This window comes from Propithecus coquereli, unplaced genomic scaffold (assembly GCF_000956105.1).
Source record: "Propithecus coquereli isolate 6110/MARCELLA unplaced genomic scaffold, Pcoq_1.0 Scaffold336, whole genome shotgun sequence".
Taxonomy (NCBI): domain Eukaryota; kingdom Metazoa; phylum Chordata; class Mammalia; order Primates; family Indriidae; genus Propithecus; species Propithecus coquereli.
This window is the reverse complement of record NW_012149019.1, coordinates 1,732,269-1,745,887: the sequence shown is the minus strand read 5'-3', so window position 1 is coordinate 1,745,887 and position 13,619 is coordinate 1,732,269. Positions and strand designations below refer to the sequence as shown.

Below are 13,619 nucleotides of genomic sequence, written 5' to 3'. Positions count from 1 at the left end.
TCAGTTTGGAAGTACTGCCATTTCTTGGAATCGCCTGGTACTATTCTCCTGGAATGACTTTTCTCATCCCGATGCCTTAGAATTTAGGCTCTTTTTAGAGCTGAATGCCCTCTACTTGACTGTCTTGCCTGTAAACAGAGATCTCATTTTAAAACTCTTCTCTCTGCCAAGCAGTGAGCATAACCATCCTAGGAGAATTTCTGGCCTCTGGGATACTTTTATAGACTGGGAACTTCATTGACCCTGCCAAGATTCTCTTCATCTGAGGACACAAACTGTACTCTGTACTTCCTTTAACTTCTCACTTACCCCCGTCCTCTCTTGCAAAATGCTGAGTCCTGGGATCCCTCCCTTCGCCTTGGGGTAACCCTTTCCTTGCAGAGCCCACTCTTACTCTCCTGTGGGACATTTCCACTCTCACCTCCCCATTAGTTGCCACTTAACTGGAGGTTTTCACTTCTTTGTAGAAGGCATTATGTTTCCAGAGGTAGTAAAAAGTTTCATATCCTTCCTTGCTATTTTATATTTAGCGTTGTAATCCTTTTCCAAAGCTCTTGCTTAAGACGTCATTACATCGAGGTGGCGCGATCTTGTCTGTTTTGTTAACATCTGTTTCCCGTACCTGAACCTTGTAGTCAGTGCTCAGTAAATATTTGTTGAATGAAGAAAAATACTGACTAAATGGATGGATTTTAAATTTTATGGAGTTAAATTCATGGACTCATAAAGTGTTAACATTGAATGTGATAATGAAGGTTCCCAGTGTCCAATTTACCTTTACAAAATTGACTTTTTGAGAGCATAGTGCTAGTGAGTGACAGACTTTTGGACCACACCCTGGATTTTCCCTCTTCAATTCCATGTTCTTGGACTAATATTTTTAGGGTTGATGGAAAATGAGAACTTTCCAGAATGACAAGTTATTTATATAGCTTCTTGTACCTAGGCTTCTGCCTGACTTATGATGTAATAGAAGAATTAGAAATTGAAATCAGAAGGCTGAGAAGAAATATTAAATTGCTAAGGAAGACTTGAGAAAAACGCAATTACTCGTTTGCTCTTTCTCAGTGATATTTTGTGGATGTGTTTCTTCTCCACGCAAGTGTCTGCTAATAGTACAAATAGCAATTGCAAAGCTGAATCCATGCTTTTTAAATGTAATCGGTAGCTTAGGTCCTTGGTCCTTGCTTGACAGGCCATAACTTTTCTGTAGTGGAAAATTCCTTTCCTGTGTTGTATAGGCTGTGTGGTGCAGAACTGAGCAGTGCTAAAGGGCCTGGCAGAGACCTAGTCATGCCCAGGTGTTTCCTTGCAACAATGTGGCAGGATAAAATCCAAGAAAGGAGGATACTTTGCATGCTTTTCCAGGTGATGCTCATGGAACGTCAGATGCCAGGTCTTTAATTTGATGGAATCATGAGTAAAATAGGTAGCTTTCCTTATTTTTTAAAATAGAATTATTGTACAGTTCCCTAAAACATAATTAGAAAAAGATCTCACTGGAATCAAAGTACAGAGTGATTAATCATTATCTTACCGGTTTTGTGTGTGATAGAGGCGAAGTTGCTTGGCCACCAGGCTATCTGCATTTGACTCTGAGATTTGCCCTAGACTTTAGCCTTTGCCACCAGTTGCCCTGGAAAGATGGGTGAAGGGCTGTTGGCCCAGCTGTCTGTAAGAGGGGGCAGCCTGTCTGCGTTTTATAAGTTCTATTCAATGAGACTCCACTGGCGGTGGAGCTTTGTGTGCAACATTGTAAGATGAACAATTGGAACAAACCTCATCTGTCACAGTCCGGAGGATTGGTGGGAAAGCATACCCATTTGTAGTGAAAATTCATATTGTTCTTAGGAAGAGGAATACATGTTTAGTGTAACTTAGTCAGGAAATGGGTAGCTTCGTCCTGGTCCTTTAACAAGCCGATCTGCTCCGTGTGGCCTGCAGGGGGTAACCTGCGAAGCCAGTCCCAGGTGTCATCCTCAGCCTTCACACTGAGCGGTTTCCCGAATCTTATTTTGCCTCCTGCCCAGGTTCTTGCACCCATGTCTCAGATCGGGTGTTCCTTTCCTGGACGTGGCCGTTGGCTTTTCTCCACAACTAAGTCTGTGTGGCCACTGGTCACCCTGGGCCACGCTGCCTTCTCACCTGCACGGGCCCACCCCTCTGCTGTCCATCCGGGCAGTGCCCACACCTGGCCGTGTCAGCTCTGCAGGGGGAGGAAGCCACACTGCAGTGGGCGTGCTGGCCGGCTGGACAGGAGAGGGAGTGTGTGGGATCCTCAGCATCCTTCATGCTGAGGATGAAGTTGATCTGAGGGCTGAGGAGGAGCAGAACCTGGGGTCTGAGAGAGACCGTGTGCCACCAGAGGGGCTGTGCATGAGGCAGCCAGTGAGCAGTTCAGGCCCGCCTCCCCCACATGAAGGCTGCATTGTGGCAGTGAAGCCCATTAAAGGTGTCCCAGTAGATTAGCGAAAGATCTCAGTTGACTATATTGAGAATATTAAGCCAATTTTAAAATTGCTTTTTCAAAAATTATTTTTAATTGTGGTAAAACACACCTAACATAACGGTTAGGATCATAGCCATTTTTAAGTGCACAGTTTAGTGACATTAAGAATATTCACGTTGTTGTGCAGCTGTCACCACCAACCATCCACAGAACTCTGTGTATCTTGCAAAAATGAAACTCTGTCCCCATAAACAACTCACCATTTTCCTCTGCCCCCACTCCTTCCTGCCACCATTCCACTTTCTGTCTCTAGGAATTTGGCTGCCCTGGGGACCTCACATAAGTGGAATCACGCAGTGTTTGTCCTTTTGTGCCTGGCTTACTTCACTCAACGTAATGTCCTCAAGGTTCATCCATGAGGTAGCATGTGTCAGAATCCCCTTCCTTTTCGTGGCTGAGTAGTATTCCAGTGTTTCCTCCACATTTTCCATCTGTTGAGGGCCACTTCTTGTTTCCCCCCTTGGTTATTGTGAATAATGCTGCTGTGAGCAGGGTGTGCAATTGTCTCCTCAAGTCCCTGCTTTTAATTTTTGGTGGTATATACTTGTATTTATTTTTCTTAAAAAAAAATAGAACAAAGAAAAAAGATTGTATTTCTTTCATCTAATTATTGAAGTTATTTCATAATTGAATATCAATAAGCCCAAATTTCCCATTGCAACATTTCAGTATGAACACTGGGACTCATTTAATTTATACTCCTCTCCGCTCGGAATTGGACCAGAAACTCTGACAGCTGCTAATGAACAAAAATCATTCTCTGTACTGAAATCTCATTCCTTGGGCCACCTTTCCTACAAGGTTCAAGCATGTTTTCCAAAATGTAAATACTCATTTCTGATTTAAAACTTCTCAAGCCACTGCCATAGAATAACTAGTCAAAAAGTACAAGGTAGCATATACATTGATTTTTAACTGTCTAAAATACTGGAAGTAGAAAAGGCTTGAAAAATAAAAAGCAAATGTGGGAATTACCCCTGTGTTAGGGTGATGTTGATCCTACGTGATCATCTGTTATTACCAATCCTTTTTACACGCTTAACCAAAATTACCAAATGTTAGCAAAGGTTTAGGCCAAAACGAGTAGAGTCTGGTGATCTGCCCTAATGGACACGAGTCTACTGCCTACCAGACTCTGCGTCACTGGTGTGATTCTCACCCCACAGTGGACAAAGCCACCAATAGTTCCTAAGGTCACTCCAATTAGCCAACTGGGCCAGGCACTCTGGGGTGAGCTATGATCCCTTCTCAGGAGTCCCCACATTCCCTCATTCTTGTCAGGTCCCTCCTGACACCTCAGCCCTAAAAGTAACCAGTGCTGGGAAAGGGGGAAGGGGAGCGAGATGGGCTGAGGGGAGATAGCAGAGCCTCTGCACTGTGCCTGCTCAGGCTGTTCTGAAAACCACCTGCGTATTCTGGGCTCATCACCCAGGGTCCCAGAGGCTACCACCCAGAACCAACACACCCAGAATCAGAAATCCTACCAGCTTGGCATCCCTAGCTGGTGAATTAAACAAACTCCTGCCAGACGCAGGAAGGCCAGTGCAGAATGGTTTAGTGGGGAAGTTAGACCTCACAGACATGAAAGGCGAGGGTGCAGCCCCTGAGAAACATGAAAAATGCAAACGGAAACTTGGAGAAAGTATGTCAAATGTTTGCTTTCACATTTTGAAAGAGCCCCATGATCTCAAATCAACTAGATGCCCAGACAGTCTTTTTAGTGCTTCATGGCTCTGTGTGCAAACAGGAGAGAGAGAGGCTCACACACCTGCATTCATTTGGCAGCAGAATTGTTTCTGGTTTTAGGGTTTTGGCATTTTAAGAGTCCTTTCTCCTTCCACAAGGGATATAGGGTTTTAGCAACTCATTTTTAAAATTTGATTTTCTTCGTTGTTAACTCTCATATATGTTCGGGGAAACAAAGAGCGAGGGTTCTGGACAGCCCCAAGGTCAGTCAGCATCCTGGGAGCTGTAGACAACATCTTCCTCCATGCAGGACCCCTAGGGGGCCAGAAGGCTGGAACTGTTTGCCTGAATTCTGACAGAGCAGGGCTGGAGCTCAGGGTCCTCTGCACACCTGGTGGTCTTCGTGGTAGAGAAGCCGGAGGCTTCTCCAGGGAGGGGTTGCCCCTGCTCTGCTCCCGCCTCCCGCCTCCATTTACCCTCCAGGCCCAGAGCCATGCCTGGCCTGCGCCTCACCTCTGTGGTTGTAGACGGGGTTCGGTCTTAAGTTGGGTCTTGGTTCCTCTGAATCTAAGTAGTAGCTATAGATACGTACATAATCAAAAGGGGTAGTAATTTATTTAGAAAGAATGGGTATATCTAAATGTAGCTTTAAGGAGAGTAGAGTGCAAATTTTATGACAGCAGAGAACGAATGGTCTGCGTATTTTGGATTATCCATAAAACTGCTTAGTAGGGTCCTGGGTCTATAACTTGCTAGGGGATGTTCTTGGAGGAGGGTCTGGATAGAGTTCTAAAATAACAAAATGAAATGTTCCAGCCCTCAAGGAACTGGATATAGGATTAAATATGCACACAGCCTTCCTGGACGCACAGTCCTGCATTTGTATTAGGAAAAGGAAAAGCATCCCAAGAAAAATAATTAGGATGTCACCTGTAAATACAAAGCAAGGAATAAGTTGGCCTGGCCTCAGCAAATTGAGAGGATCATTGTGATTTTAGCTTTGCGTAACTGTGTTATATCCAGGGTGTATGTTTGTTTTTGTCTAGTTTCATGTCACCAGCTGACCCTTGAATATGCTTTGGGTGTTGATTCCTCCCGTGTGGGCTGCGGGACCTGGGAGTTGGGGTGGGGGCTCGTGAATCCACATGGGCACAAGCCACTGCCCCGTAAGTATTGGCACAACTGTTTCAGACGTCTGTATTCATTATGAAAAGTAAAAAACACATAAATTTTTACAAATTTTTAATCAGTTGGCATGCATTTTCTCAATAGAGAAAGAAAATAGCAGTTACTGTTCTCTGTGTAAGTTGGGTGGAGAGGAGAGGCTGCCATTTTTGACGAAGATTGGGAAAATAAGTTTCTCTTGTAAACACTGAAAAGTCAGGAGTTGTCATTATATAGCTCTGATGGTGGATATGAGAGTATTTATATGCATATGCTGGATAGACTAATTCTAGGGTTTTTATTTTCTGCCGCAATCCTGCCTGTTTGTAGGAACCACTGAAATAAAACATTGATTCCATTTTTTAAAAAATGATGACATTTGGAAGTTGCATTTGTATTTTTATTTAGAGCTGTGGTTACGTGGTTTGCTTTTATATTTGCCGAATATCTTTAAATATGAATAAGAATAGAGAGGAATATTCCAACAGTGTAATACCTGATTTTCTTATTCTGCTTACTTATGTCCAAACACTATATAATGAAAACTAAATGCATATGACTAGAATACATGAGATATGAGAATAGATGAATTGGTGTGCAAAAGATATTTTAATAGAAGGTTAGTTATACTCGCACAAAGTTTTAATTGGTTAGACGTTAACAGAAATTGCTTGCCAAGTGAACATGGTCCAGGTTTAAAATGCTGTTGCAGCCTGGTCTTTGGTTCTTTTACAGATAGAAATGTGTGAGAACTTTGTTTTTTGCATATGTGTTACGGACTCTTCATGTAAAGTACTGTCTTATTTTCTTCTTCTCAGGGACTGAATCTACTCTTTCTTAATAATATATCCCCCTCCCCTGCCCCACAACCATTTATTAACAGGGTGTCCCTTCTGTATAAAAATGGGAGGAAAGGCAGGGGGCAGGTGGAGAAGGCAGGGAGACTTGCACACTGACAGATATTCCTAAACACGAAGTGCAAATAGCATGTCTTTAGGCGCCAAGATAATTGATTAAAATTTGCTGACTCCAATGTCAGCTTTTGCCTCTGAATCATGTAAAGCAGACACTAGGTGGCGCTGTAAACCAGTGTGTGTTGGGGCCGAGAGGTGGGGCCCGAAATCCGGTCCTCTTGCAAGCACAGTTTTTCTCTCTCAACCCAGCACACCTAGCTGGGTTTATGGACACATAAACTTGTAATGATTTATGAGCCAAATGCCAATTTGTTTCCCTGAATTTATATCTATTTTAGAACTAAACTAGACTCTGTTTGCCAGTGACGGTGAAACTAGATGACATGTGAATTTGAGATCAAATGAGCTACTCAAATATTTGGGACAAAGTCAATGCCCAGTTTTGGGCTGAGCTATTTAAGGAAGGAAAATAACTATTAATAACTTGATTGACAGCCGTGTTGTTTGACCTATATTTGTGCACTAAATACATTCTTGTAAATCCACATGAAGTGAAATTTTTATGTACAAAACCATTTCTTCTTCCCCTTTCAGTATTCCTCCCAGAGGGGCAGCCTCATGGAAAATATTTTGGCATCAGGTCAGCACTGAATAGACTTTTAATCTGAACATTCATTTCCAGAAGCATTTGTTTACTCGCTTCTCCCACTTAACGTTACGCGGCAGAAAGCCTTTCACAAATGGGTGATTATTGATCCACTTGGATTCATGGGACTGGAAAAGAATGTAGCAGTTGGCCACGTGCGTGGCGAAGGTACACAGAGTCCTCTCCGGCGTGGACTGGCTGCCGGAATGGAAGCCGGAGGGAACATCTGCAGGAACTGAATGTGATTTCCCTAGTATCTCAGTGTAGTACGTTTTTTAAAAACTTGGTGTAGAATGTGAAGAAGTGTCTTTTTTAGAATCAGCCCTTTAAAACCCCCGTTGGGAAGATTCAACGGTTGGTCTCTAACTCATGAGAATTTAGGGAAGTTTTAAATAAAGTCAGATAGCCGTAAGTGATTTTACTATCTAAACAGATAAAATGCCAATGGACCCCACAGGAAGTTGTTGTTTCCAGAGTAGGGCATTTAAAATTCTTTAGAAAGTTTTATGGCTATGGAAAGTATGAAGGTTTGAAACATCCAGATACAGTGCTTAGATTCGATTCATGAAAATCATAAGCTAAGTGAATGTTATCAGATTAACCTGGCCTTGTTTAAAAGATACAGAATTAAATGTATTAAAGTAGAAAGTAGTTGTACAAGTAATCCACTTCAGAGGAGAGTAAAAGCATTTCGAGGACACGCCTTGTGTTTATGTTGTGGCGTCCAGTTTACCTTACGTTTACTTGGAATAGTGGCAGAATCGCTTTGCGTTTGACCTGACTGCGGAGGGGCAAGCCGGGAACAACCTGGCTGACGGAGAGAAGAAACAGGAGGAAGAGGACGGGAAACCCCAGGGGCTGTTCACCTTGGGGGGCTGTCATTGCTGACAGACACTACCTCTAGGCTGTCAGAAATGCTTAGGGGAAAATAAACGCGCGTGCCATTTCGTTTTCTCGAAGAGATGTGTCCGAGAGCGGGAACTGCGCCGCGGCTGGGTTTGCAAGGCAGGAGGGCAGCCCGGCGCGGATCTGCAGAGCGCCCTTCGGCTGGCCTCCCGCACCATGGGAGACTGACTGTGATTACAGTGAACTTTGTGTTTCCCCCAGCATTGATTCTTAAATGGCCCGTTAAAGAAATATTGAGCTGTTAACAGGGTCCGTTAAGAGCACATGTGTACTCAGTTGGTTTACAGTGCTTAAATTAAGCGTCTGTTCCCTGTCGGCCAAATGGGAGCGCAGGAGACCAGTGGTGTCGTGAGGCATGTGTTTTAGAACTTCCCCGAAGCCCTGGATTTGGGGACTCTGGTATGCACAGGTTATGCTTTGCTTCAAGAGGAATGGTCCGAGGTCTCCATGAGTGCAGCACGGAGGGCTCGTGCTCAGCAGTCAGCTCCTGTGGACAGCCATTCGCCGTGACCTTTCGCCGCTCCACCTGGGCAGGCAAGGTGCTCCCCGGCCCGCAGCCGTCTGTGGCCGGGGTGGCCGGGGCCCCGCAGGCCAGGCACGCCTGCCCCACCCCACCTGTGTGCAAGCATTGTACCTGCTGACTCGGGTGTTCTGCCTTGCGATAAATTAATTATTGATTATATGGTAATTATTAATTATCAGTTCAGCACTTTTGTCCTTTTAATCTCTGGCCACAGGATTAATATTTGACCACTCATACCTGAGCTGTGGCAGAGTCTCTCTTCCTCCCTTCCTCCCTCCCTCCCCCACAGGCAGGCCCTGGGCACTTGCTGGTCCTCAGGGCTTGCCTGGCTCTGGTCCCACAGTCGCGATCTCTGGGTCCGTGTGACTCCTGCGCCTCCCTCAGGCCCCTCGCCTGGTTCTGGCCTCCTTCTTCCCTCCCTTGGTGGCGCTTGCACGTGGCCTCTGTTCTTCATTCCAGCAGGGGTCTGCGGAGCATACCCCTTGTCCCACCGCCTCCATCCATGTCCTCCCCTCCGCTCTGCCTGTCTGTCCTGGTGATCCTGGGCCAGGTCTGCCTGAAACCCCCCATGCCACCCCTCCCATCCCCCCTCAGAGGGCGGGGGCTTCTGTGGCCTTTCTACTTCTGCCTGCGTCCTTCCCTCCTGCCCCCGCGCCCCCTGCCACCACAGATGCCCAGGCACGAGCCACCAGGCAACCCTGCCCCTCCACCCCCTCCGCACTCCTGGAGCTGCCAGTCTCCCTCAAGCGGGTTTGTGTTGTCGTTTGGTTTCTTTATGTCTTGTCTTGTTACGTCTTTTAGTCTTGAGAGACAAGGAAGCCAAAGCAAGGGCCACCTGAGACGGTTTTGTGGACAGCAGGAGAGGCAGGAAGGGCAGAGTGTCCTGGAAGGTTTTGGGAGTTCATTTATTGAGCACACACCTGGCGAGGGCAAGTGAGTGGCTGCAAAACTTGTTTTCAAATTTAAGGTTCACTCTTCACTGCTGTGTGATCTTGGGCAGGTTATTCAATCCTTCAGGCCTGTTTCCTCAGCTGTTCACCAGGTTAGTGGCGACCACTTTATATTATTTTGTAAGGAATAGATGAAATGGGGCTAATGAACAGCATATTGCTGTTGGCTGTATGCGAGGCTCTGTTGTAAAGCAGATAATAACTAGCTTAATCCTCCCAGTCCTCCTGTGGGGGGACTCTGTTGCCAGCCCCGTGTCAGACTTGAAGAAACCAAGAAACAGGAAGCCTGAGCTGCGTGCCTGGGCCGGAGCCGCAGGGGCAGGGCAGGGCGAGGCGCTGAGGCCCCTTCTCTGCTTTCCTTCCCCCAGCCAGAAGCTGGAGCCTTCCATAGGGAGGGGTCTTGCTGTCTGTGACCCTGAGTCCTGTGTGTTATGTGGGTGTCATTCTGGGAGCAAATGAGAGGATGAATTAGGAGCCTCAGGCGTGATCTGCCATGTTGTCAAAGCGTGACAGATCTGAAAATGCAGAAAAAAGGAGTCAGGATTATTAAAATGTACTGGGTTACAAACACAGAACCGATTCAAACTAGCTCGAGCACAAAAACGACAAAATTCTTACGGGACGTGGGAACGTTGCACAGATCTTTCCCGAGCAGGAGTGCAGCCCAGCCTTGGTGAGCACCAGAGCCCAGCCGAGCGGGCCGCCCTCGCCCAAGGCTGCACAGCTCCAGGTGCCGGCTGCCTGTGCCCTCCCCACCTCTGTGTGTGCTGGGCCACATCCCTGAGTCTCAGTGTAGTCAGGGTTCTCTAGAGAAACAGAAACGATGAATAGGATGCATGCATAGAGAGACACACTTATTTTAGGAATCAGCTGATGAGATTGTGGAGTCTGGCAAGTCTAAAATCTGCAGGGCAGGCCGGCGCAGGGAACTTGCAGTTCAATCTGGAGGCAGAACTCCGCCTTCCTCCTGGGTGGTCCGCCTTTCGTCCTTCGGGTCTTCACCTGATGGGATGCGGCCCACCCGCGTTAGGGAGGGCAATCCGCTTTGTTCAGAGTCTGCTGATTGAAATGTTAATTGCATCTAAACAATGCCTTCACAGCAACATCTGTCTGGTGTTTGACTGAAGACGGGGTACCGTGGCCCAGCCAAGTTGACACATAAGTCCACCATCACGGTCTGCGCGCTCCTCCCTCACTGTCTGGGCGTTTTCTGCCATTCTCTCTTGCTTGCTCCCTGTGCCCCGGGGCTTCTCCCTCCACATCTGCCTCATGCCTTCTTCTGGGAAGACGGGCTTCCTCCAGCTCTCTGGCCAGTCGGGGGGAGACGGTGGGTACCCGGAAGTCCACAGGTTCATGTTGTAGCAGCTGCCACACAGCGAGCCTCTGTGCTGCGGCATTGGCCACCATTTAGCCCTACTGGGCCAGGCTAGTTAGTGTCAGTGCTGGGTGCTGCTCTGTTCCTGTCTCTTTGTTTTACTTCCAGAGTCTCAGGGAAGGGAGACCCCTAATCACGGAGGACGCATGTGGTCCAGCTAGCTGGGTCTGGGCCAGGGGGGCCACGCTCTGCAGCTGTGGCCGTGTGTGGCCCCGATGGTGGTGGGGAGGAGAGAAGGGCGTAGAAGTGAGCTGAGCAGGGGCTCCGAGTGGAGGTCCTATAGAGACAGGTGGAGTTGCAGTCGAAGTATAATCACTGAACTGTCTCTGCAGTACCGATCGTCGCTAATAAACGTAATGCATACGCTGCCTTACAGACGTTCGTACTACTCTCAGCTATGCTCCTCCACCCCCTAAATATTTGAAAAAGATTGTTGAGTTTTGGAACCTGATCACTGATATGCACGTTTGGCCATAATCCCTCGCCTCTGCTAAACCACCTCTTTTGCTCTTGCCTTTTCATGTTCAGAGGATGACGTGGACCTGGAAGCCCTGATGAACGATATGAACGCATCCCTGGAGAGCCTGTACTCGGCCTGCAGCATGCAGTCAGACACAGTGCCCCTCCTGCAGAATGGCCAGCACCCCCGCAGCCAGCCGCGGACCCCTGGCGCTCGGCCCGTCCAGCCACAGCCGTCCCCGAGGCAGAGGGTGCAGCGCTCCCAGCCTGTGCACATCACAGCCGTCAGGTGGGCCCTGCGTCTCGAAGGAGCCTGTGAGAGTCAGAGCTGTCAGCAGGGACAGGACACTGCTCTCTGAGGGTTAAATGGTGCTGGGGGGAGACCGTGTTGGCCGTGCACAATCAGGAGGCAGATAAATTCCTTTGATGAGGTAACGGATGTGCTGAGCACGCATGGCGTGCTGTCTAACACGCAGGACTTGGGTTGCACTAGGGACCTAGGTCAGTTCTGGTCCCTTCACTGAGCACCTGTGTGGCCAGGCACCGTGCTAGGTGGGGGGCGTGCAGGAAAGCCGTCAGAGGAGAATGCTCTGGGAAGAAGGAGGGAACGGCTGTGTAGTTGGTCAGTGCCCCAAGTCCTGGATGCCAGGTAGGGTCCGGAGACCAGCAGCAACTGTGTCCCCTGGGGCTTATCAGAGCTGCATGTTTGCCATGTTCCCCGGGGCACTAAGCAGGGAGACACATCTTCTCTGTGGGAGTGGGGAGGCTGGAGCCAGGAACTTGCTGGGAGCGTCGGGGAGGTGGCTTGGCGGTGGCAGATCTCTGAACTGGATGTCCAGGGGTGAGCAGGAGCTCGGATAGGTAAAGGGAGAGTTCTCCCAAGCAGATCCGACGCAGAGGTAGGAGCAGGTCCAGAGGAGCTTTGTGTGCCCTTCCCTGGGGCAAGACGGGGAACGGTTTTGGGCAGGCGAGTGAGGAGACTGGATTTGGGTTTTAGCAACATCCCTCTGGCTGCCTGGGGTTGGAGGGCAGCAAGGTGGACAGAGCACTGCCAATTTGGAAGCTGTCTCAGGAGCCCACCAGGCTGGAGGTGAGGGTGCTGACCCAGGAGGAGGGTGGAGGCTGGCTTTGAGCGCAGCGCTGAGGAAGAGCAACCGGATTTATCTGCCTTGAATTTTGAGGGGGCGCTGAGGGCCCGAGCGCGTGGGGGTAACTCGGATTTTGGCTGGAGCACCTGAGAGGAGGGTGTCTGGAGAGTGCGGCGGGCGGTCGTGTTGCAGGGGAGCTGTCGAGAGCACCTTAGGCACTGAATGCTGGTCTTTGTGAGGCCGGGCTGAGAACCGGGCAGCTCTGCTCCTCTCTGCCCCCGGCCACGTGGGCACGGACAGAGGCCACACCTGCCGCTCTGGGCCTTCTCGGGGGCACTTGAGCAGTCTCTGCCAGGGTTTGTCCTTTCCCTCACCAGCCCCTGTCGGGCTGGGCTTCTGATGGCTCCTTTCTCAGCACTGTATCTTCCGGGGAGCTCCATTCCTTGCTTCCAGAAAATTCTAAGAGGTTTCTTTCCCTGCCTGACATTTTGAGCCTTCTGCAGCCCAGATAATGGCCTTGTGCCAGGTGGGCTGCTTTTCCCTAGGGAGCCAACCCTGGGGCCTGTGGTCGGTGGCCTCTCGGGCTTCCTGCATTTCGACTCATTCATTCACCGATGTTAAATCGACACCTCTCCCAGTGTCTATCCAACGTTGCTCTCCAGAGTGTGGCCCTCTTGTTCTCAGGCCTCGAGGAGTGGGGTCTAGACGGAGAGCTCTTTTCTCCTGTGAGCTTCTCTGGGTCCCAGCATCTCTCAGTTGCCATTTGTGGTGGCCTTGGGGGCCCCTGGGAGGACGTAGTTGCTGCCACTTGGCATAGGTACCCCAGGGTGGGTCCGTGGAGGCTGCTGGTGCCAGAAAGCCGGGCTCCCTGCCAGAGCCAGTTGCCCGGGACCCTTAGCCTCGAGTTGCGACCTTGCTTCTGCTCTCAAGCCCCGGCTGCCTGTACCCAGAGAGGGAGGCCTGCTCTACGGGCTGCAAAGCCCTCTCCCTGCAGGGTGACAGGCACTGCTCCTTGGCACAGCCTCTTTTCACCAGCGTCCTCTCAGGTAAGTAGTTGTTTCTTACCCCCAGGTGGATTTAAAGATATGGCACCTAGAGTCACAAAGATTGATTTTGCTAAGTGAGGCCACGTGCCGAGCGCTCACTGAGTGACAGCTCTGCCGAGCTCCTGGTTTGTCGTCAGGATCACCGCAGCCTCATGGCAGGCGGCGTGGGTTCCCCTCACTTCCCAGGTGAGGAAGCCGAGGCTCTGCGGGGAGGTGACTGGGTCCACGCCTGGTGAGTGGGAAGCCGTCTGAGGACCCAGGCTGAGGGTGGTGGCTGGTGCTAGGGGTCCACGGGACTCGGTCCACACTGCGGAGGAAGTCCCTGTGACTGCCATGCGTCGGAGCAGGCTGGG

General features: G+C 49.3%; 1 protein-coding gene across 4 annotated transcripts in view; it reads left to right on the top strand.

The window, feature by feature from the left end:
* GRB10 (growth factor receptor-bound protein 10) overlaps positions 1-13,619 on the top strand; it is a 180,414-nt gene that overhangs the window by 103,823 nt on the left and 62,972 nt on the right. For all 4 annotated transcript variants that reach the window (XM_012650633.1, XM_012650636.1, XM_012650634.1 and 1 more), the window contains one exon: positions 11,202-11,421. In XM_012650633.1, the coding sequence (XP_012506087.1) occupies positions 11,202-11,421 (220 nt within the window). The remainder of the gene's footprint in view (positions 1-11,201; positions 11,422-13,619) is intronic.